General features: G+C 40.6%; 1 protein-coding gene across 1 annotated transcript in view; it reads left to right on the forward strand.

The window, feature by feature from the left end:
- ATOSA (atos homolog A) overlaps positions 1-22,246 on the forward strand; it is a 46,259-nt gene extending 24,013 nt beyond the window's left edge. The window contains exons 2-12 of the mRNA XM_084267981.1: positions 5,669-5,853; positions 6,695-6,897; positions 7,269-7,394; positions 7,662-9,504; positions 9,964-10,080; positions 11,022-11,101; positions 12,032-12,140; positions 12,960-13,118; positions 14,963-15,031; positions 15,854-16,053; positions 21,063-22,246. Of these exons, the coding sequence (XP_084124107.1) occupies positions 5,669-5,853; positions 6,695-6,897; positions 7,269-7,394; positions 7,662-9,504; positions 9,964-10,080; positions 11,022-11,101; positions 12,032-12,140; positions 12,960-13,118; positions 14,963-15,031; positions 15,854-16,053; positions 21,063-21,216 (3,245 nt within the window). The 3' untranslated portion in view covers positions 21,217-22,246. The remainder of the gene's footprint in view (positions 1-5,668; positions 5,854-6,694; positions 6,898-7,268; positions 7,395-7,661; positions 9,505-9,963; positions 10,081-11,021; positions 11,102-12,031; positions 12,141-12,959; positions 13,119-14,962; positions 15,032-15,853; positions 16,054-21,062) is intronic.
- Positions 22,247-22,680: the final 434 nt, after the last annotated feature.

Genomic DNA, 22,680 nt, shown 5'->3' on the forward strand with positions numbered 1-22,680 from the left:
GGGGTGAGTGACCATTGACAGTGCAGCTACTTTTTCTTCAGTGTACCTGACTCTCCTGTCACAGGACTCTTAGACAGAAGTGTCTCTTCTTATGGACTGCTTCTACTAAAAGTACCAAAAATCCAAGTACTTGAGCAATATTTTAGTCTTTCAGAAATCACCTGTAGCACATGGAGAGAGCAGAGGTGGGCAACTGTGCTGTGGTGCTGGCTGGACAGCTGGGCTAGGGCAGGAGCAGGGTTTGCATCAGCTTGAACTCAAACAGCCTACACCCCTGGTTTTGTTAGTGTTTTACTTACTGGGCTTCAGCTTTCTAAGAAGTGAAACAGAAATCTGGTTTCTTTAAGTCAGTGGCCTTCGAAATCTATTGTGGATGTTTAAAGGTTTTTCCAGAGGATGTCTGGCCTGTTGGAGAGCATGTTTAAAGGCAATTATTAGGTCCAGTTTTGTGGGGCCTCTAAGGAAATAGCCTTCCAAACTTGTGGAGTTCAGGACTAATGGATACTTCCAGTTGAATAAAATGGTCTTTCTTTGAAGAAAGGCCCTTTACCAATATCAGCTCTTCTGAGAAGACGGCAAGATTGGTAGGTATCTGTGGTGTCCAGTGCAGGATGAAAGGGGCTTGGACAAAAAACAGAGCGTGGGCTAAGGGAGATAACAGTTGTAGCATTGCCTGGTTGTGACAGGAGGGAGACATAGGGCAGGAGGAGCTCGCTCTGTCAGGGCCCTTGGCTGCCTTGCTGTCCCTGGGCTTGCAGATTATCTTCTGGTTGTCCCTGGAGCACAATGGGTTATGTGGTACCAAATGTCTTTGTTTCCTGCCTGAGCCTAGAAAATAGATTAAATACTCTTCTAATAGGCATATTTCAGGAAAACGTTTTCTGTAATTACTACAGAAAATGCTGCAATAGGAAAGGGAAGGGAGTTGGTCCACAGAAGTGTGACCTAGTTGGGAAAGGAGTTGGCAGTGCTCAACTGGATTAACTGAAGTTCTGGGAGAGTCCGTGGGTTTCAGTTAAGTGGATTTGTGACTCACTAGTACCACATACCTAACTTCTGTAGATGTTTTTAGGATGTGAGGCAATGTAACTTTTTTGGGAGGGAGGTTGAGTTCTTACTCCAGTGCTTCAGTGACTGTGCGTGTTTGTAGTGAGAAGGAAGGGGTTTGAAAACTCTTTGGGACATTTCTGGTTAAATGGACTTTTCTGTTCGTCCAGAAAATGTAAAAAATCAGTCTTTGGGGTTGGTATGTAGGAAACAAAGGAAGGCAAAACGCTGTGCCTCCAGGTTTCAGTTCTCTAGTATTGTACAGTTTATGTGTAGTAGCTTTGGTCTAAAATGGTGTTTTTTCTCTTTTTACTTCCTAAAGCAGTCTGGTATCTGCTGCTATCTCTTGTGACCACCTGGTAAATAAACTCCCAGTTTTGATGTATTGATTAGAAGGCTGTAGTGCCTTCTTACTTTAATTCCAGTGTACTTGCATCAACTAACTGGATTTTTTGTTATTTTAAGGGGAATAAACCCCAGACACTGCTGGGATACATATTTTGTGCCTTATACTTGCATGTTGCATTGCTAGATAAGAAGCAAAATAATAATAGAATCATAGAATGGCATGGGTTGGAAGGGACCCCAAGGAACATAGAGCTCCAACCCCCTGCCACAGGCAGGGCCACCAACCTCCAGGCCTGGAGCTACACAAGGTTGCCCAGGGCCCCATCCAACCTGGCCTAGAACAAACTTCCAGGGATGGGGCATCCACCACCTCTCTGGGCAGCCCCTTCCAGCCCCTCACCACTCTCTCTGTAAAAAACTTCCCCCTAATATCTAGTCTAAACCTTCCTTCCTTTAGTTTTAATCCATTCCCCCTTGTTCTGCCATTTTCTACCCTTTTAAAAAGTTGAATCCCATCCTGTTTATCATACTTGTATAGTCAGACTACAGGATTGAGGCTATTCTATGTACAATATATGATGTATGTCTTAAATGGGCTGATTCATACACAAAAAGCAAACAGTTACAGCACACACACAGTAAGACTTTCTAACTAAACACTGAGTTTGCTGTTCCTATAAATGTCATTCTACCCTTGTCCTCAATTACATCAACTTGCATCATCTGCCTCTGTTGTATAGGAACAATTACTGGGCTTCTCAATATTTATAGGGTCTTTTTCCTTCATGAAAACTCTTAGAATTTGCTAAATGATATGGAAATCTAGTGGAGGGGAAAAAAAAGTCAACGTGCCACGTGAGCTTTGCAGGAAAACAGTTTTCAATATCCATTGCTTTTCATGCTTTAATTTTTTAAAGTCCAGATCAAATTAGTGGTTTGTTATATTGCTAACATAACTGTAAAGTGGGAGCCCTGTCTTTATAATGCTGTTATGAAAATGGTAGCACTTCCTTGTTGATTTTTTGCTGTTTATCATATTTTAATAACTTTCAGTTTTTATTTTGAAGCAACGTTGTGTTTTTGTAGCTGCAGCCAACACAAACTGTCTCTAGCTAGTCTCCTGTTCCACGCTTAAGGCAAGAAACTGCCTCTGAAGTAATAGTCTTGATACAGAAACAGGCAGTGTTTGCAAATGGAACTTACATTTTGTATTAAAAGTAAGTTTACATCAATACTGTGTGTGTATTCTGAAGCCTGAGTAATGATTATTTCAGATTTATCATCCTTGCTTTGCTCACTAGAGCAAAATTCCTTATTTATTAGATTCACTGGATCTGTGTTTGGATGTGCTTAAGCCAGCTGTGGTGTATGTCAGTTTGTGATGCATGGCTGTGAGGACAGTGAGCATTTTAAGTATATGCTATAAGCTTTTTTTTTTGGTAACAGATATTTTTAATGTAGGAAGTGGGGGGAGAGGGTATGTGTTTTACCTGACCCTAGCCAGCTTAGCAGAAGCACTCAGGCCATAGGAGTTACTGTTAATTTGTGTAAAGTCCAGGAGCTTTTGATCAAATGTGGAATCTCTAAAAAAAAAACCCAAACAATATGTCTACTGCTTCACATGGTAAGCTGCTAATGTTAATTAAAGGGCATGTCTGTTTTACTGTTGCTTGCCATTTAAGATTCTCTAGTGTAAATTTTCAGGTATCACATCTTACTGTGTACTTTTTTTTACACTGAGAAGGTGTTTGAGAGATGATCTGTCTCCATAAGCCCATGCAGATCTTGATCAAGCTCTTGTCATTTTTTCTTTAAAGCCATAGATGTTTTTACATATTCTAACTAAACAGATTTCCTCTATGCATTTCCTTAAGAATAATTTCCCTTCTGTTTAGTCTGCTAAACAGGAGGCAACTCTTGTTTAAATTACTGTCACTCCTGCTGAAGACTTTCTAGATTTTTGGTACCTCTGTGTAGGGTAGGAAAAATACACCAGCAGTGATCTTTCCTGCTGTGGCTTTCTTAACACTGCCATGGCCTTTGGACACACAAAGATGAGCACGAAGCTTATGTTAGCAGTAAGATAATACTGCAGTTGTGTGGCTTTGGTATTTTTTTTGTCAGCTGTAATACCCACATCCTTTCAGAGTCTTTCCAAATCCCATTTCCCTGTCCCTACGTATGACCTGCCTATTGTTAACCAGCCTTTCAGCTAAAAGAAAAAATAAATTGCAGGTGCCTAATTTTGTAGGTGACTCATCTCACTACTGAAGTGTCTTGCCCTCTGTTATTTAGAATTCCTTTAATCTTTCATGCATCCTTTATTAGTCATTTTCTGCCCTCTGTCAGTGAATGACCATTTTAACTCATGCCAGATGATGTAGTGTATCGTTCGCATGCCATATGGCATCCAGGATAATTCATCTGTCCTCTGGCTTTGCTGCCTAAGGGGAGGCAGTGGCCAGAGGAATTGTCCTGGCAGCACCCTGCTCTTCCCAGTGGTCCTGCCCTGCTCAGGGTGGCTGTCCCTGGGTGGCTGTTTCATAAGAGCCCCTTTCCTGTTCCTCCTGCAACCCCCTCCCCTCCCAAGAGGATGGGGCTATGGGACTTGTGGTGGTTGGGGCAGTCCAGTGCCTGGCAGCTTTTCAGAGACATGTGCCTGCATGCATGAAGATGTGGCACACACAGCGCAGGTCAGGAGTGCTGTGGACAGATGTGTGTGTGCAGCTGGAAGAGGGTCCTGGCTGTAGCCTGTCCTAGCCACCCAAAGCAGCTGTGTAAGTGCATCCTTCAGAAAGAGGGGAAAAAGAGTCAGTAAAGGTGAGGACTCCTGTGCAATGAACTTGCTCCATGGCAGAAGGATGATTTCTTGTTTATCTTATGTAGATCTCTCAAAATAGGCTGTAAGCCCTGGGGTCTGTGGAGTATAACCCTGGACTAGGCAAATATGTACATGCAAAAGCTAGTTTTACATGCTTTGCGATTTGCATATACAGGTAATTGCACATTTAATTGGAGCTTTTGTTTCATGCATCCTTTCTTGTGTGGATCTCTCAAGTCTGTCTTACCATGTTTGTTAAAAGCTCTATTAGGGAATGAAGACAAAAAGACTTCTGAATTCTTTTTTTGCCAAGTGGAAAGGTATTTTATACATGGCAATGAAAACATGAATAGCAATTAACTCTGTCCCTGAGGCAGTTTTGTTTTTGTGGATGGCATAAGACACAGGCTAAAACTGAAAAGATATCATGTGCTTTTGTTTCCCTAAAGCATAAAAATAAAGCTAAAGAACTGCTGCCAGCCTTGCCTCCACCTGCTTGTCTTTGCTTTGCTGTTAAAATAGACTTTGAAGTGAATGTATTTTAGCTTTCTTGGAAAAAAGACTTCTCTGTAATCTCTTCAGTAACTAAATTTTGAGGGAAACTTCCAAGTTTCCAAGCAGAGAGGGGAACGACACGATCTGGTTGCACTTGAATCCTATTTGAATGATGTGTGATATCCTCGTGATGGGGGAGGAGGAGGAGGTGAAGGGTGCTCTGCAAAACAGCATGAATCTGGGGACTGGTGCATCCTGCCTCTGTGGGAATCAAGTGTGCCAGGGTAACTCACGAAGAGCAGTGCCAGCTGCTGCTTTGTGGAGGCTCGTTGAGTTTTAATTCTTTGCACAAGTTTAGACTGGCCGTGGTGCAAAACAATGAATATCTGTATGTTCCTTGGGAAGCTTTCCTGTGTGTTAGTGGTAACTAAAAATGGGCCTCTCAAGCTTTGCTCTCAGCAGGAGGAACTTGCAGTAAAAATCTTAAAGAACATTGTGTCCCACTTTTTCTAATAGAAGTGAATGTCTGGGTTTTTCCTTATTCAATTTTTAATGTATATTATGATGTATTGTGCCTTCTCTTTCTATCTGTCACACGAAACTAACGGGCCCAGGAAACTTTTCTTCCAGAGAAGCTGTAATCCAGCTGTGGTTCACAACACGAACGATTGTTTCTTAGCACCACTGAAGTCCGATGCGTTGACCAGTTACTATGTGAATCTTTCTTTAGAATATTTCTAATTTTGTCTGCTTGTAGTGGCAGCATTACAAGATGAGGAAAGATGTTTTTTGGTGGTACTACAACTTGAGCCTTAGTGGGGAGTGCAGCCAGTCTGATACCAAGATCCATTTCCCATAGCTCTCATTTTAAGTGTAAATTGAAACGAATGGTTGGGTCAGCCATCAGTTTAAAGCTTCTTATAATGTCATTATTTTTTTGTCTTTTTGAAATAACAGATACTTTGGATGAATACTTTGAGTATGAAGCTGAGGAGTTCCTGGTCTCCTTGGCCTTGTTGATCACTGAAGGTCGAACGCCCGAGTATTCGATCAAGGGCAGAACAGAGGGCTTTCATTGCCCACCAGCACAATCAAGTCAGCCGTCAACAACTAAGCATGAATGCAGCGACAAACTGGCCCAGGTATGATGGTACCCCTTTCATTTTAAGTGGCCTGTATCCTTGCTACCCTGATTAAAGTCAGCTGAGAACCCTGTGGTAGGTTCACAGTTAAGCATGAGTAACAATTGCTTTCTGTCAGTCCCGCATGTATGACTATGTAATCCAGTGTCATACTAAGAATAGATCTGTCCTTATAGTGAGAGATCATTAAGCCTTTTATCCTTGAACATGAAATTCTGCACGACTACCTGAATGCAGTACCTATTTGAGGCTTTATTATGCAAATGGTGACTGCTATACTTAGCAGTTGTGGTCTGGTTTTTGGGGTTTGGTTCTTTTTTTTTAAAAAAAAACAGAACATGTGGGCCAACTTGCCTAACTTCATGTTTTTTTCAGATATTCTTGAAAAGTTAGTGATCCAAAAAACATGAGCTAGTTTGGGAGTAAGCTTGGAGCATCCCAAGTGAAATTTAAGTTGTGTGAATTTAAGGTGTTGCTCATGCAGAAGTTAGCCTGCTCCAAGACACAGAATTTTATAAAGGTGCTGCATGAGTTTATCTGTCCAAGAGGATGACTTGTGGAGAGAAAATTACAAGGTAGGAAAGTATAGTGGCTGTGGAAACGTATGTTTATGAGGTCGTCTTATTTTCTATAGAAGTTGCTTAAATGGCAACCATAAAGGATTTGGTTTTGGTTTTTCATTTAATAGATCTGGATTCTTTACTCTGATTTTGTGACATCTGGTTTACAGAATTTGACCCTTACCCTTTTCCAGTACTTTGGAGCATATTTTTGAAGTGAATTTAAATCTGGCCAGTGTTTTTATGGCTTGCATACGTTTGATGTGTGTTCTTTCCCTCAGTGTCGTCAAGCCAGGCGAACCAGATCTGAGGTTATGCTACTGTGGAAGAACAATATTCCAATCATGGTAGAAGTGATGCTGCTTCCAGACTGTTGCTATAGTGATGAAGGGCCCACCACCGAGGGGAATGATTTGAATGATCCTGCAATCAAACAAGATGCATTGCTTTTAGAAAGGTGGATTTTGGAGCCAGTTCCTCGACAGTAAGTTGGACATCAGCATTAGCTGACAGTTGCAAGAATCTTGTCATATTAAAGTTCTAAGTAATTTGGTTTAGTGGTTTTGAACTGACTCTCAGGTCAGTCCTCATGGCAAAGGAAACCACTGCTTACCAGTGAAATCTAAGCATCTTTTAGTCCTGGTCTTCCTGCACTCGTACTTTCTGCGGTGCATGTTGTGCAAGGCGGAGTATGAAATGCTCTTAACATTTGTTATGTTAAATTGTATAAATTATAATGTAGATAAAAAATAGTTTGAGGAGTTCCATTGTTTTGCTTGATTCAGCAGTGTTTTATTTTCATCTTGAAGACCTGAAAAAGTTCTTGATCCAAGTGTGTCTCTTACTATATTTCAGGAGTGGAGATCGGTTTATTGAAGAGAAGACCCTTTTATTGGCTGTTCGCTCTTTTGTTTTCTTCTCTCAGCTAAGTGCATGGCTGAGTGTTTCACATGGTGCTGTTCCCCGAAACATTCTGTACAGGTATGTCTGGAATGGGAAAAACCTCATCTGGTGCTCCCAGGCTGCTGCTACATGTCTTGAAACCACTCTTCCCTCCTGTTGTGCTGTTTGCTTTCAGAAAGCACTACATTGCTGGCCCAATATTCAGGCATTTGTATAGGATTCATATACTTTGCAAAGTGCAGTGGTTGCTGATGTCTCTAGTACTTTTTCTTGGATATTTGTGTTATGATGTAGATAGACTCTTCATTTAGGTATTTCTCTAAATGCCCTTCTGTATTGTTTCAGGGTGAGCGCGGCAGATGTGGACTTGCAGTGGACATTCTCCCAGACACCAACCGAGCATGTCTTTCCTGTTCCTAATGTTTCTCACAATGTGGCCTTGAGAGTCAGTGTCCAGTCCTTGCCCAGGCAGTCAAACTACCCAGTTTTGACCTGCAGTATTCACACCAACCTCGGCTTTTACGAGAAGCGAATGCAAGAACGTAAGTCACATCAGCACAGTGATTCCAGTGCGGCACAGCAGTGCAGTACCTCCAGTCCGCAGCGCTTCTGTGGGAAACAGACATGGACGATGACACCTGAAGGCCTACTTAATGGAAAAAAGACACCTGAATTTACTACATCTATCAGAAATTTAAAACTCTATCCATCTACCGGATGTGGATCTGACTTTGGGGCATCACAGTCTAAAGTTCAGTGCTATAATGCTATGGCAGACAAGAAGATACAGTCTCGTGAAACACCTGTGAGAACTTTTAAATCCTTTTCTCTAGTTGATTCTCGTGTTTCAAATAGTCATTGCTCTCATCAGCCCACAGGAGAAACCAACCCTTTGATAGGCTCTTTACTGCAAGAGCGACAAGAAGTCATTGCAAGGATTGCTCAGCACTTGATTCACTGTGATCCAGCCACTTCACCAGTCGCTGGACGTCCATTCAACATGCATGAAAATGGCTCGGCTACACCAAAAGCTTTTCGGAGTACTTATGATGATGAGAATTTGCCAAGGAAAGGCAAGGAAACCTCTCCTGTTTCTATTGCCAACTTAGACAATGCAGTACAAGAAGATGGTGGTGAAGGCAAAACTAGAACAGTACCAGAGATCCCACTGCTCAGCACCCGTGTTCCAGTGAACCACGGTGGCCGTCAGTCAGCAGGAGAGAGTAATCCCCTGATCGATTCTCTGCTCCAGGAGCGGCAGGACGTGATAGCAAGGATTGCCCAGCACTTGATTCATTGTGATCCAGCTACTTCTCATGTTACTGGACATCCCTTCAAAGCACGTGAGACTAGCCCAGTTACTTCAAGAATTTTTCGTAGTACATATGAAGATGAAAATTTGCTGAAGAAAGGCAAGGAAGCATCTGTTTCTTCTGCAAAATCTGATTTTTCTTTGTTAGAAGATGGCAGTAAATCAAGGACTAAGACACCCGATACTCCTACCAGTCCTAGGTTTGATGGAGAATCAAAGGCTTCTCTGAAACTCCAAGCAAGGAGAAAATTGGTCTTAGCAAAACCCGGTGAAGCTGTCCGAAATGCATTTCATCAGACTTCAAATAAAACTTCTCATGCATTTATTAACATTCACACGTTGTCATCGTGTCTTAAAGAAAACAAATCTGAATTGCCAGATAAATTGGAAATACTACATTCTGTTTATGCACAGAGAGACCAGACAACCAACAGGCTGAAAGAGTGTTCGAATTTCAGCAGTGTTGATGAACAGATTTGCACAAATAAACTTAAAGAAAGAACAATTGTTAGTGAGAACAGCGACATGGACAGTTTTAACAGTTTGCAGACAGATAAATGCAGAATACTTGAAGGTACAAAAAAAGCAACTGTGATGCAGGTATCTGACTCTTTGCACAAAAATGAGGTCAAGTCTTTAGATAAGGACTCAAAAAAACCAAATATTTATGAGCAAAATACTCAGCTTATTAGTATTGAAAATTATTTAAATAAAGACCATGACAGTTTCAAAAACAAAACCAAACAAGATAAAACAAAAACTGCACACGATGAGAATGAAGACCCAACAGGCCTTGATTTCCAAAGCACTTCTCAGAAGAAACCTGCAGAAGATGGTGCAGTTAAGTGTGACCGGCTGAAGAACCCAGATGTACAGGTAAATAGAGATGTAAAGACCAATCCCTATAGCTCCCCTCTTGTAGTCTCTATCTGCTAGGGACCAGTATGAAGAGGGATTTAAGTCTGACCACAGTAGCAGTGTGTTACTGTTGTCTTGTTGGTAGTCTGGAGTTATGTTTGGCCAGTAGTGCCTCTCCCATACATAATTAATTATAAGTTTAACATTAAGGACATTGTCTTACTCTGCTCCCAGCGATGGCATTATGAACGACAGTTTCCATAGGCAGTTAGACTTCTAGATCTTTATAAATATACCAGTGTCTGCATATGGGATGTGATCTTTAGTGAGCAGTCTCTGTGATTGTAGATTGAATCTGACTAGTGCCATGAATCCACCTGGTTCAGAAGGCTTCTCTGTTACAGGAAGCAAAGTATTGCTGTGACAGGCCATTGAAATGTCCCATTGATATCTTGAGTAAATTTGTTTTGCTGACAGAAAGCACCATCTCTAAAACATGCAAATACATGGAGGAAACATAATTTTCGATCCTTGGATGGAACTTCAACCAAGGCTTTTCATCCCAGAACTGGATTGCCTCTGCTTTCAAGTCCCGTAAGTTGTTGTTGAAATTAGAGATTATATTATAAGTTAGAGGGGAGGTATTTTGTTCTTTTTATATCTGTGTATAGTAGAAAATGGGACAAATTCCCCAGGTGCAGTGTGTGTGTTTGCTTTCAGTGTCAGAGTGAATAATCTTGCAAGTGGGCATTTGACAATTAACCATCAAATAAGTTTGATGATGATCTGGAAGAGAAATGATTTGTGGTGGTTGTTGAGTTGTTAACAAAAAGTGGCATTAGAAAATTTTACAGCAAAAATAAGGTGCTATTTTAGAGCACAAAAGAAAGCATTTTTGAGGAGTAGTATTCTAAGTGTAAGCTAACGTACTTTGTCATTTAAGAGTTTCTGTGAGTTATTAATACCCAATTGCCTATTATTCCAAAGCTTTTGTTTCTGTGAACAGTTTGTACCCTATATTCTTCAGCAATCAGATGCCATTGAATGATTAAGTGATACAAAGCTGCTGTGATAAGACAGAAAGACACTGGGGAAGTGTTACAGTTCTTGGTAGGTTTTTGGAAATTTTAAAGTAAAAGGCAGTCCCAAGTAAAACTCCTGAAGTAGTGATGTTCTGTACTGGACACGTGATATGTTCTGTTCTCCAGTGCCTGTAAAAGCTGGCATGTTTTCAGGGAACTTGGGTGGAAGTTGTTACAGCTTGTTTATTAGTAATGTTCTGTACTGTTCCAAAGAGACGTCACCCTCTTTAATGAGTCTTTAAGTACTTCCTGGTAATCAGAATTTAGAGACTTGTCACTAATAATTTTAGAATTTTATTTGCTAAGTTTAGAATGTATAGGAATTACTCTCTTTTGTTGTGTTTTTATAATTCAGTATTATCATGTAAATATTTGTCAAGCTTGTCCTCATTAGGCAAAATTGACCTTACTGGAGGTATAGTTTTCAAATTGGTATCTTCTTTCCCTCTTCAGGTTCCTCAAAGGAAAACACATTCTGGGTGTTTTGATCTGGATTCATCACTACTGCAGTTGAAATCTCTGTCTGCAAGAACGTATGTTTTATTTACCAGAAACATTATGTTTGGGTCATACATACCCCTGTGCAGCAACAAAGCGTGTTAGCAAAGACAAAAACTGTGTGGCTTTCAAAACAATCCTTATTTTGAAAGAAGGCTTTGCAGCTGAGTTCCCTGGGGGTCTCTGGCCTGTAACTTGTTCAGAGAAATTAACTTTTAAAAGGGATTGGCTGTGGAACACCTCTGCTATGAAGACAGGCTGAGAGAGTTGGGGTTGTTCAGCCTGGAGAAGAGAAAGCTCCAAGGAGATATTATTGCAGCCCTGAAGGGGCTGCAGGAAAGCTGCAGAGGGAATGTTCATAAGGACACAGAGTGACAGGACAGGGATAACAGCCTTAAGCTGACAGAGGGTGGATTTAGATGAGATACTGAGAAGAAATTCCTCCCTGTGAGGGTGGTGAGGCCCTGACTCAGGTTGCCCAGAGAAGCTGCTGGCAGTGTTCCAGGCCAGGTTGGATAGGGCTTTGAGTAACCTGGGCCCCCAGCCATGACAGGGGGTTGGAATAAATGGTCCTTAAGTTCCCTTCCAGCCCAAACCATCCCGTGATTCCATGACCTTTTATACATTAATACACATAGTATAAACAGCTTTTAGTATGGTAATTTGATGTTGGAAACTTCAGGATAGGAGACAAATACCTGCATGCAAGAGAAAATAATCTAATCTTTTGGTTGCTGCTAATAGTTAATGAACAACCTAAATTTTTATTGTCTTTATCCGTTGAGACATAAAACTTGTGAAAGCATTTTTTTCAGTTAACTAGAAAATGTTTTGCCAAAGTATTAACAAACAGGCAATGTTCAACTGTTACTTCTTTGTGAATTATTCTTTCTAGAGCTGTTTATACCCAGAAGACAAAAGCATATGTGTTTATCCTTCATATTTATTCTGTCTTTTTTTAATAGCCCACAACAATGTATAAACAGAGACAGTGATCCAGAGAACCATGGGAAACCATTTCTAAGTTCTAGTGCTCCACCAGTAACAAGTCTTAGCCTTCTGGGAAACTTTGAGGTATTGCATATTCTCTAGAATTCTTGTGGTATTCTTAGTATTCTTCTGCACTGCTTTTAGAAGTGCATTACTGTGAATAATTCCAGCCTGCTTATTATTTAAAAGTTCATAATTAAAGTGAATAAAATTCTGGTTTAATTTCCACTTCTAAAGGTGTGTATTTCATACCACAGACCTACTCTGATTTGGAGATTCAGATACAACGGATTGCTTATAACTTTTGTTTCCCACTGTGATCGAGTTAGGAGGGGTTGTTTTGACTCATGAGATTTAACAACTGGTAATTGTACATGTTTATTGTGTATATACCTAGAATAAAAAGATTTGCCTCTTCACTCCTAAAATCTATTTACTATGTCACAAAAACTGTGTTAAATCAGTGTAGAACAAGAATGTATTTGAAGTGTAGCATCCAGCTTTTCATTTCACGTAGGATATCAGTACCAATAACTAGTAGCTTTTGCATTAATGGGTTGTGAATATGTTGAGTAAAGTTACAGATTCAAGTAGTGGGGTGTTTTTTTTTTCAGATAGTGCATGTCGAGGAACATCATGCATAGGTCCTGCTGCAGTAAAATCCCCCACAGGCTTTTGCATGTTTCAGTGGGATGGAGCCTGGATTAGGTTGATGTTTTCTCTTAAACCGCTGGCGTCGTGTTGAACCTTCTGTTCAGCCTATTTTTTAATTCAGAGCTGATTTTTGACAGGTCACCTTCCAAAAGACCCAAGTTCTTACATCAACTTCTTTCCTTGTTGGCTGCTTAGTTTTGCTGTATTTTGAGGTGTTCCCAACCTCAGCTGCACGTGTTGTGTTTCCAGGAGTCTGTCCTGAATTTTCGCTTGGACCCGCTCGGCGTTGTGGAGGGTTTCACAGCAGAAGTGGGAGCAAGTGGAGTCTTCTGTCCCACCCACATGACTCTGCCAGTTGAAGTGTCGTTCTACAGCGTTTCAGATGATAATGCACCCTCCCCTTACATGGTAGGTGTGTGGTTGGATTTCTTTTAAATAAATTCTTCTAGGTGGAGGAGAAGAACAAGAGAAGAACAGTGAGTAGAGGTTTCAGGACATGGGGATTTGCAAGGACCCTGGGTTATATTTTCAGTAGCTTTTCCTCCCATTCCACTGCTCCAAAATCCAGCTGCTCTCATCTTGGGATATTGAATGTATTAGTCCCCCTCTACACTGGAGAGATCAACCCCCACCATTGCTTTTTGTCTGCCTAACTTAAAATAGGCAGTGAGGCAATAGCTGCACTTAGTGGGATACACATTCTGTTGTCCAAACAAGCAGCTGCCCTGGGCAACTGCACTCTGCCAGCAAGTGGCTGAGGTGCAGGGCAGGGTGCAATTGCTGATGGAGACCTTAGACTCCAAAGCTATTCAGCCCTTTCTTTTAGAGAGAATGTTGTCTGAGCTGGCATGACAACATGGCACTGGCACAAGCTGTGTGGTTTGCAGGTGTTCACACTGACGTAGTGTTTGTGTTCTCTGTACCTGTGTGCCAGTTCTGTTCACCTTTCTGCAGTGACAGTGCGGCTTTGGGATGTCTGTAAGTGTTTCCTTGTAAAAAAGCAAAAGGTGTCTTGCATGCCAGCATTCAGTTGGATGGTTAGATTGTTCTGAATGCCTGTTAAGGAACCTCAGTGTTACCTGGGTGACAGGTCTAATTTCTAGGAGTTTTGATATGTCTTTGTCTAAATCATGGTAAATGGCCTGTTTAAACATGTAAGTGAAGCATTGAACATCTGATTATCCCAGTATTTAGATTTTAAATTCATAAATTTTAAATTCATGCCATGTTTCTGACCTTATGCTCATAGAGTTAGTCAGAAAATGAAATGGCTTTGCATGTTAAGCTTGAGCAATAGAATTTAAATCTGCATATCTCTCTTCCTAATCACTGCAAATGAGTATTGTTTTGCTTTCCTCTTTCTAGATTATTCGGCGTGGTTTCCCGGAGGGGGAAGGGATTCTGATGTTCCTCAAAGGGTTAAAGTAGTGCTGCTTCTCTTCCTAGCTGGGCTTCATTGTTTCAGTCTTTTCCACAGGCTCTAGGCATGCTGTTGTGGCTGAGTTGCCTGGGATTAATACAATGTTTGTGTAGTGCCTCCATCATCAGAAACATTGTTTCTGTTTGTGTAGCTGTTTCTCTGCTCTTGGGTCCTTTTTGCTGTTTGTTTGGGGAGTGGGTGGTGGTGGTTGTCAGGCCCAGTGCGGTGGAGTGTAACTGTAGTGCACCGTGAATTAATCAAACCTGTGTTCTCGGGCAGGACCCTCAGGGTGGCCTTGGCAGGGCTGGGATGCCTGTGGGACAGCTCTGTAGATCACAGCTGGTACAAAACCGGATGATGTCCTTGCTAAGGTTTGGATTAGAATGGCAGTAGCTGCATCTGCTGCCTTCGAAAAGCAGGAATTAGTTCTGGGAGAGATGAAGTAGCATTGGTGTGATTGTGGGTGATAGGAAATTGGAAAGGAGACAGATCTTCCATTTGAGCTTACAAGCAGTTTTGAAAGGAAAGCTCTGTTGTGCAATAGTTCAGTGACTGATAAGTTTGCAGATGTGGAAACTTGGATCTTGTTTCAAGAGGAAAACATAGCCCTTATTGCACACCTTTTAATGATCTGGCAAATACCTGTAAGGCCTCTGCTGTTGATTTTTAACTGTATCTAAATGCATTGCCTTCTCTATTTTTATTCTTTATACATTTTATTTCTTTATACATTTCTGATTTTTTTTGAATAAGTACAATTGTATGTGTAGAACACTGATTGGTTTACATCTCTTCCTGTGAACTAAATGTGTGTTTCTTTTTTTTTTCCTAGGGTGTAATTACTTTAGAGTCCCTTGGTAAAAGGGGTTATCGGGTACCGCCTTCAGGAACAATACAAGTGGTACGTACTCAGCAGATCAGTGTGCCTTGAAACCACTAATAACAAGAAAGTCATGCAGAGGAGATGAGGTTATTGGAGATGAGCATGAAGCTAGCAGTGGAAATGTGCATCTCTGTAGGTACTGTAGTTATTCACAGGAGAAATCTGCGTGTAATTTGTGGGACAGAAAAGACTCCCAACCTCTGAACCGATCTGTGCTGCAAAGAGACTTAAAATCAGCTATTGAAGATTCAAAGTAGTTGGACGCTGTGCATTTGAAGAAGTAATTACTCCAAATTTTGAAATCCTCCTAAAGGGATTAAGATTAAATTCTCAGTTATCTCTAAATTTTGTAACATTTTAAGACCACCTATTTTTTTTTTTTTGTAATAAAATCAGAAAGCAAGTCACAGTCATTACTTAGAACCAAAGATATGCCTTTCTTTTAAGAACCCAGTCCAGGGTAACTGGTAATTTCAGGTTTAAAAGCAGAGCCCCACAGTGTGTTTCCTGTGATGAACCTGTTGTCTCTAAGAAACTGTGTCAACAAAAACTGACTGGGGAAATAAACAAAAATGGGAATGCAGGCTAGCAAAGTAATAGTCATCATATACTTTGCTTCATTCAGAGTAGCCTGTTCTTAGTATTACACTTGAAATGGGAACTGCAAGTAGCTGAAGTGTTGAAAAATGGAAAAGCTACACAGTGTTCTTAGAGAACTATTTCTGCATTGCACCAGAGCAAAGTGCACAGAGATGGTGACTATTTTGGCAGGTGGGGTTTGGTTGTTTCTTAAATTCTTCGTCTCTGAAGAGTATTGTATTGAACTGTTTGTCTTTTCAGACCTTATTTAACCCTAACAAAACTGTGGTGAAGATGTTTGTGGTGATCTATGACTTGAGAGAAATGCCAGCTAATCATCAAACATTCCTACGGCAAAGAACCTTTTCTGTTCCTGTGAGACGAGAAATCAAGAGAACTGTCAATAAAGAAAACAGTCACCAGACTGAAGAAAGGCTACTACGCTACCTCATACATCTGAGGTAAGCTCCTCAGAGTTGAAAAAACCCCACCAACACACACAAAAGAGCCTAAAACCAACAAAACCCAAGTACCTACCAAAATGCCTCATAATTTCTTTCCCAGCCAGCTGGTTTATATGCAGACTTATTTTTAAAGGAGGATGTTTTTAACTAAGCTGTTAAACTAGACAGTAGAGGAAGAAGAGATAATAAATCGGATTCTGCTTGGGAGAAACAGTTAAAATATAAAGCCCTTTTGTGGTATTAAATTATTTTGTATAGCCTTGTAAATCTTAATTCTTTTCCTAGCAAGAGAGATTTAGTTCAGGGTGGATCAATGTACTTTTTCTGAGGTTACAGGAAATAGTGAGTGTGGATGTTACAAGGACAAAAACCAAAACTAAAGATCGATGTAGACAAGGTGCCCAGTGTTCTACACACATGACTCTTCAGGAGAAGAGCTTCTAATGTGAAAAGCATTGAGTTACTCCTGAAAATACAGTGTTCAGTAGTAAAAAAAGTAAATACCTGTTTTGTGATGTAATACTGCTGATAATGCCTTTCACCTTATCAAAACATTCATGCAATCTTCCTTAAAATGATCTACAAAGCACTGCCTGAAACCAGATAGTGCGCTGCTGCTCCTGGCATGTTCTGGAGACTGCAGTTGGAAACAGGAGGGGTGGTGGATTTACACCCCTGCAGTTTGCAAGCTTTTGCCTCCGTTGTTGTAGTAACCAAACCACATACGTGCAGACCCAGTGCGTTCATCACAGCATTTGGAAACCCACTGGTGGCTGATACTCTGAAGCGAGCAAGAGCAACTACACCAAATCTATTATATGTTTTTCTTTAACTTGTTGTAGAATTGCTTCTGGTATGGATTACTTTGCCTGTTTAGTGGCATTGATTTCTGCACAGCAGACTTGAAACGCAACTTTGTTTAGGGCAGTGATTCCAGGCTAAACTTTCCTGTTAAATGAAAGCTGACAGTCATAAAAAAAACTGTTTGGTTTACTGGAGTGTGAAAATAGCATCACTGTGAAGCTGTTGAGCAGTGTTTTGATTCTGAATTTTAGCCTAGATTGAAATTCATCCTTTCAGGCCACACTAACTTGCATTTCTAACTTAACAACCTTCTAAAATTATCTTGTGGAGTAAATTCTGAGTGTGTAGTCCAGATAAAAGGCTCTATTCACTTGTAATGTTGATCTAACTGATGTAGAGGAACTGGGGAGGGGCTACTACTGAGAGTAGTAGACTTGTGTCCCCTTTCAGTTCCTTCTGAAATTTGTTGTAGACAGACACAGTAATTACTTCTATTTGAAGACAAATCTGCTTTCTTCTGTCGTCTTTTCTAACTAGAAGCCTTCTTTTGTGATCTTCCTATTTCTGATACCTGCTGAGAGAAATGTAGCAGTTTTGATGCTTCTAGTTTTGAAATACCTGTACAATTCAGCTCATCTCAGCCATCTCCTAGGGAACATCTCATGGATTTATAATGGGTAATTGGAAATGCATCCATTTCTGGCTGGACAAACAATCTGTCTGATAATCACAATGCCTAGCTGCTTGCTTTGGAAAAGTGAGTATGTGCACAGTATGCCAGAAGTTCTTTTGCTTCAGAGATGAACCCAAACAGTGGGCCTTTTCTTGTCATGGGAGAACTGCTAAACTCCTTGAAACATCACAGTGTTGATTTGTGTTGTGGTGGATTACACAGAGTATTTGAGATTTTACTCAGTTCTCAATCTAATAGCTACCTTTACTACAGATGGATTTTGATTAGGAGAGCTTAAAAATTAGGAGAGCTAAAAAAAAATCGAAATTATCAAGGTTTTGAAACTCAAGTTGCCTTAGCACAGCCTTTCAGTTTTAGTTGCAGTAGTTGAAGACAAGCATCTTAGGCTTACATGTTGAAATTTTGCTCAAAAAAACAAATGAAGTCACCACCAGTAAGCTGCATTGTGGTTACATCTGCTCGCAAGCCTTTAATCACAGTTGTCAGCACTCACATTATGAAAGCTTCTTTTCAAGTGGTAATGCAGCAAAAATGCTTGCATAGGTCTGGAACTTCACGTTGGCGGCCAAATTTTCTGCAACACTCTTCTAAAGGGTCGGATTGATGGTGTATGCAGCTTCTGCATGCCATGTTGTGTGCTTGGGACCACCTTAGGCTGCGTTTGTACCTACAGCTACAACACATAGCTTGCACAGACAACACAGCACCTGCAGTTTAAGTCGTTTCTTGAAGATGCTTTGGGGATAATTCTTCTGTTGCATGCGAAGTGATGATGTTTGCACTGTAATTAAATCCACATGAGCACAGGAGATCAGAGTCCAGCTCTGCTCACGCCTCACTTCTGCCCGGCGTTGTGAGGGTGATGACCATTTCTAGGTCACGTTCTGGCACCCCATAAAGGGCAATTAAACAGTTAACCTGCCCACAGCTTAGCATTTTCCAGGTATTTAAAACTTGGTCAACAGCTTCAGTTACTGCCATTTGCCTCTCTTAATTGCGTGAAGCATAATTGTTGTTACTTCAGCTAAACAGGGGTTGCTGCTGAAGGCCAGGTGGAGGGTAAGCTTGAAACTGGTTGTTAAAAGCAGTGATCCTCAAGGTGTTGGGAAACTTTTAAAAACAATTTTTTGTAATGTGGTATAGAATAGGTTTATTGGTGGAAGCTGAAGTTACCTGCTATTACTGACTTACTGGTTGCTTTTTGATCTTTCTGATCTCTCAGTATTTTTCCTGATCTAGAAAACTGTTTCCTTGTCCTAGTGGTTTTACTTACAGATTTTATAGTCTTGAAAACACGTCTTGCCACACGTGTTTTTGTGATCAGCCTGCTATATCCTGTTTCTGTGCCTTACTCTGTTCTTTGTGAATGTTGATACCCTACAATACATATATATTTATATAGGGGTTTTGTGCTTGTATTAGTCATTTCTGCAGTAGTGTTTATCACTTTCTTTCCTCTGCCAAACTTTCTTGCTCCTCTGATACTTTAGATTTAACCATTCCTGTATTTGTCTGTTGATACTCTTCCTAGGACAGCAATCTGTCAGATATCTTGAGGGCTTTTCTTGATAGCTCTGGAGCCAGTCCCATGCTTGGCCACTCTGTCACCATCCCGCAAGGGCATACGTAATGGTTGTCCCTTGATTAGTCCAATGCATTTGTATGTATGAAAAACAACACTTCTAAATCCCAATTACTATGGTAGCCATTTCTCAAAGGAAAGACAAACAGGTGATGTAAGCAGAGAGAAGAACCCGCCAACTCTTGCTGTCCTCTGCTCATCTTCCTTCTATCTTTGGGATATGTCGGGCTCAGAAGGGCCATGTTACAGGGAAGCATTACTGGGCAAAGGGAGTCTTGCAGGATTCTTGCTAATAGAATAGTAATCTCAAAGTTTAAAAAGAAACCTTGCTAATTATTTGCTGATAGATCCCTTGTAAAATGGGAATTGAGCTCTGCTTTGATGGTGCTTTGATAACTAGATCTACCTATTCTAGATGAATTAACTTAAATCATGCTTTTGCTGCAGATGATCTTTCAATAAAATTTTTCATTTTGAAATGTTTTATGAGCTGCATTCTGAATTCATTTCCTGGTGTTCAGTTTGTGCTTGCCTGTTTTTGGCTCTTCCTTCTTGTGCTCTCCTCTAGAGTCTTCTCTTCAGATAGCATCTTCTTCCCTTTGCCTGCCAGGTAAAGGGTTTTCACACAGACAGCACCGAGCAAATAAACAGTGATGGATGGGAGCTCTGTATCTAGGAGAGCAGAGTTTTCCTTTGTCTGGCTGTGGGGATGACTACAGCCTGTTCTGCGTCACTCGCCCGAACAAAGCAGTGGCACAGAATCCATTCGTACAACCTGCCTGCCCCAGATGATGGAACTGTGATGGATCTTCTGTGGTTGTCTTGTCTTTCTCCTACCCCTCAGAATGTCAGTCAGGTTATGGGCAGGTTTATTCTGGAGGTATGGCTTTTGCTTCAGTGAATAAAAGCTTATTCAGAATCTTTGCGAACGGTGATACGTGTGATAACACAGTGTGCACCACACTCTCGGCATTCGTTATGGGACCATTTTGTCATTACAATAAAGAGCTTTTCTGTTTCTCTTACAGTAGCAATAGCTTTTCTTCCTTACCATGGCACAGTGGTTGTGACATTGAGTTGGCATAAGAAATGCTCCTTAGGCTCCCCTGCTTTTCCTGGCTGAGGGAAGGGAATGAAGGATTCTGCTAGTTGAAGACTACAGAATACAGTTCTCTGAAATGCAGTTCTCTTTATCTATATATAGGTGTTAAATCTCAGGGAAACTGGAAACAGCACATTCCTAGCAGGTTTGGAGGAGCTGAATTAGACTGAATTAGACTTTCAGCATCAAAGATTAATGGACCCAGGAATTGGCTGCTATTTGGTGATTTGGGCCAGTCTCTTTGAAATAAAGTCTCTTTGAAATGTCTGCCTGCCTGCAGAGATGCCCATACCTACTGCTTCTTGAATTGGACTTAAATTTGGTGTGGCATAAAGCAGTAGTAAACTTCTTGCTGGTACATTGATAGAGAGAGCAATGGAATCTGCATGATAGCACTGAAATACGTATTTGCTGTGTACATATGCCTTTGTTGTGATTTGAATCTTCCCTTTTGTGTGTGCTTAGGCCACCCCTTGGGCATTTTCAGGAGTGTTCACTGAAGAGCTCCTTCTGCCTTTCTGGATTGCTGAGAACTTTAATCTTCGATGTACATAACTGCAGTGTGAACTTCAAATACTCCACGCCACGTTCAGTTCTGTGCACTACACATTGGTGGCTAGGAACAGAACATTTAAAAGCTGGGGGGCACAAAGCAGATTGAAAGTGTTGGGTTATTATTTCTTCTGTCATTTTAACAGAATCATTTTTCTGTGTTCCAATGTGCGGTTTTTTGGCCTTGATCTCTTAAAGGAATGCATTTAATTCAGTATTACTTAAAGATTAATCTTTCGGCTTAGATAATACAGATACTTCTATCTTTACAGGTTCCAGAGTTCTAAATCTGGAAAGATCTACCTCCACAGAGATGTAAGGCTCCTATTCTCTCGGAAATCCATGGAAGTTGATAGCGGCGCTGCATATGAACTCAAATCTTACACTGAATCTCCAACAAATCCTCAGTTTTCACCAAGATGCTAGCAAACAGTGGCAAACTAAAGTATTCCTTTTACCGTTGATTACTCCCTACAAGTGAAGATCGGTAGAGATGACAGTATAAAGTTAAGCCTGTAAAGGAATGAGAGCAGCGCTCGAGAGGGAAGGTTCTTATGTGATCCTGGACCAGTTTTTAAAAGGTTTCTGGAATGAGATTTGTGTATTCCAAGTAGACTGGAAACATACTTAAATCTAATCTTTTTGTACTGTTTAAAACCACTTCATTGGATGTGTTGCAATAGCAAATTCCCAAGTTAGTTTAGTGTTTACACTTTTTATTTTATTTTTCAGTTATTTAATATTTAATGTTTCATTTAATACTCAAGTGATGTTTGTCTTTAGTGTTCTAATGTAGCATAAATCCTATGTAAAATCATACTATGTATTTTTGGCATTAATATTGAAATCTGAAATATATACAGATGTCTTTAATCTGTGTGATGTTTTAAGTGATATTCATTTAAGTTATTGAAAATGGGGATAGGTGAATTTCCATAACATTTCATACTATGCAAGCATTTAACTTTGTTTTTCCTCTTTAATGGTACCCTCTTCCTTTTTTCCCGTCGCATACAGATCTAATAACACTTGCAGCCACGGTGCCCATTGTTTATTTACTCCTACATTCAGGTCATTGCTATGATTCGTCTTTTGCTCCCTCAGTTTCTTTCCTTAAGGGCCACTTTAATTTTGCTTTGTTATTCCTTTTTCCTCACGCGATTTCTCCCCCAGTTGAACTCTCAGATTGTGTTAAAGGATGTACTGTGCAAACAAATTAGTATTTATATCTTAAATATATGCAAAAGCTATTAAACTTGTACTTCTGTTTTATTTTTAGACAAGGAGGGATCTTCATGTAACCAGAAGTATTTTTACTGGGCCAGTTCCATGTAGGCCACTAGGTGGCCATAGGAAGTTTTACTGGAAATGCTATACTGGGCATAGGAGTATTTTCCACTGTGTGTGTGTATTCCAAAACCAGGCAGGTCAACAGTTTGTGCTGTTAAGCTGTGTAACTGAGAGAAATAAAGTTAGAAGCGTTTGATTATATGTGAGGTATACATTTAATGACAAGAATGAAACCTGACAATGGCTTGCTGAAGATCGTGGAGTTTCTCAGCTGTCGGAACCTCGGTGTCTGTTTTTCTTCACATCACTGTAGGTTTTCAGAGTGTCAGTAAAATGAAAGGGGACCTTCATATTTGGGAGTAGAACACGCTTATCTGACCAAAGACTTGGAGAAAGAGTGAATGTGTGTCTTGTATATTCAGCACTGCCCTTAGATGAGAGGAGTCAGTGTAGCGTGAAATCTCCAGGAAGCTTGCTGGGGAAAGCAAGGGAGACCAGACTTTCCAGACGATACTTATCAGCCATCTTGTGTATTCAAATGACAGTTGGTACAGAAGGGCAAAGCTCAGATATTGTTCAGTTCGTTCCCCACTTCAGCAG

This window comes from Gallinula chloropus, assembly GCF_964237585.1.
Source record: "Gallinula chloropus genome assembly, chromosome: 9".
Taxonomy (NCBI): Eukaryota; Metazoa; Chordata; class Aves; order Gruiformes; family Rallidae; genus Gallinula; species Gallinula chloropus.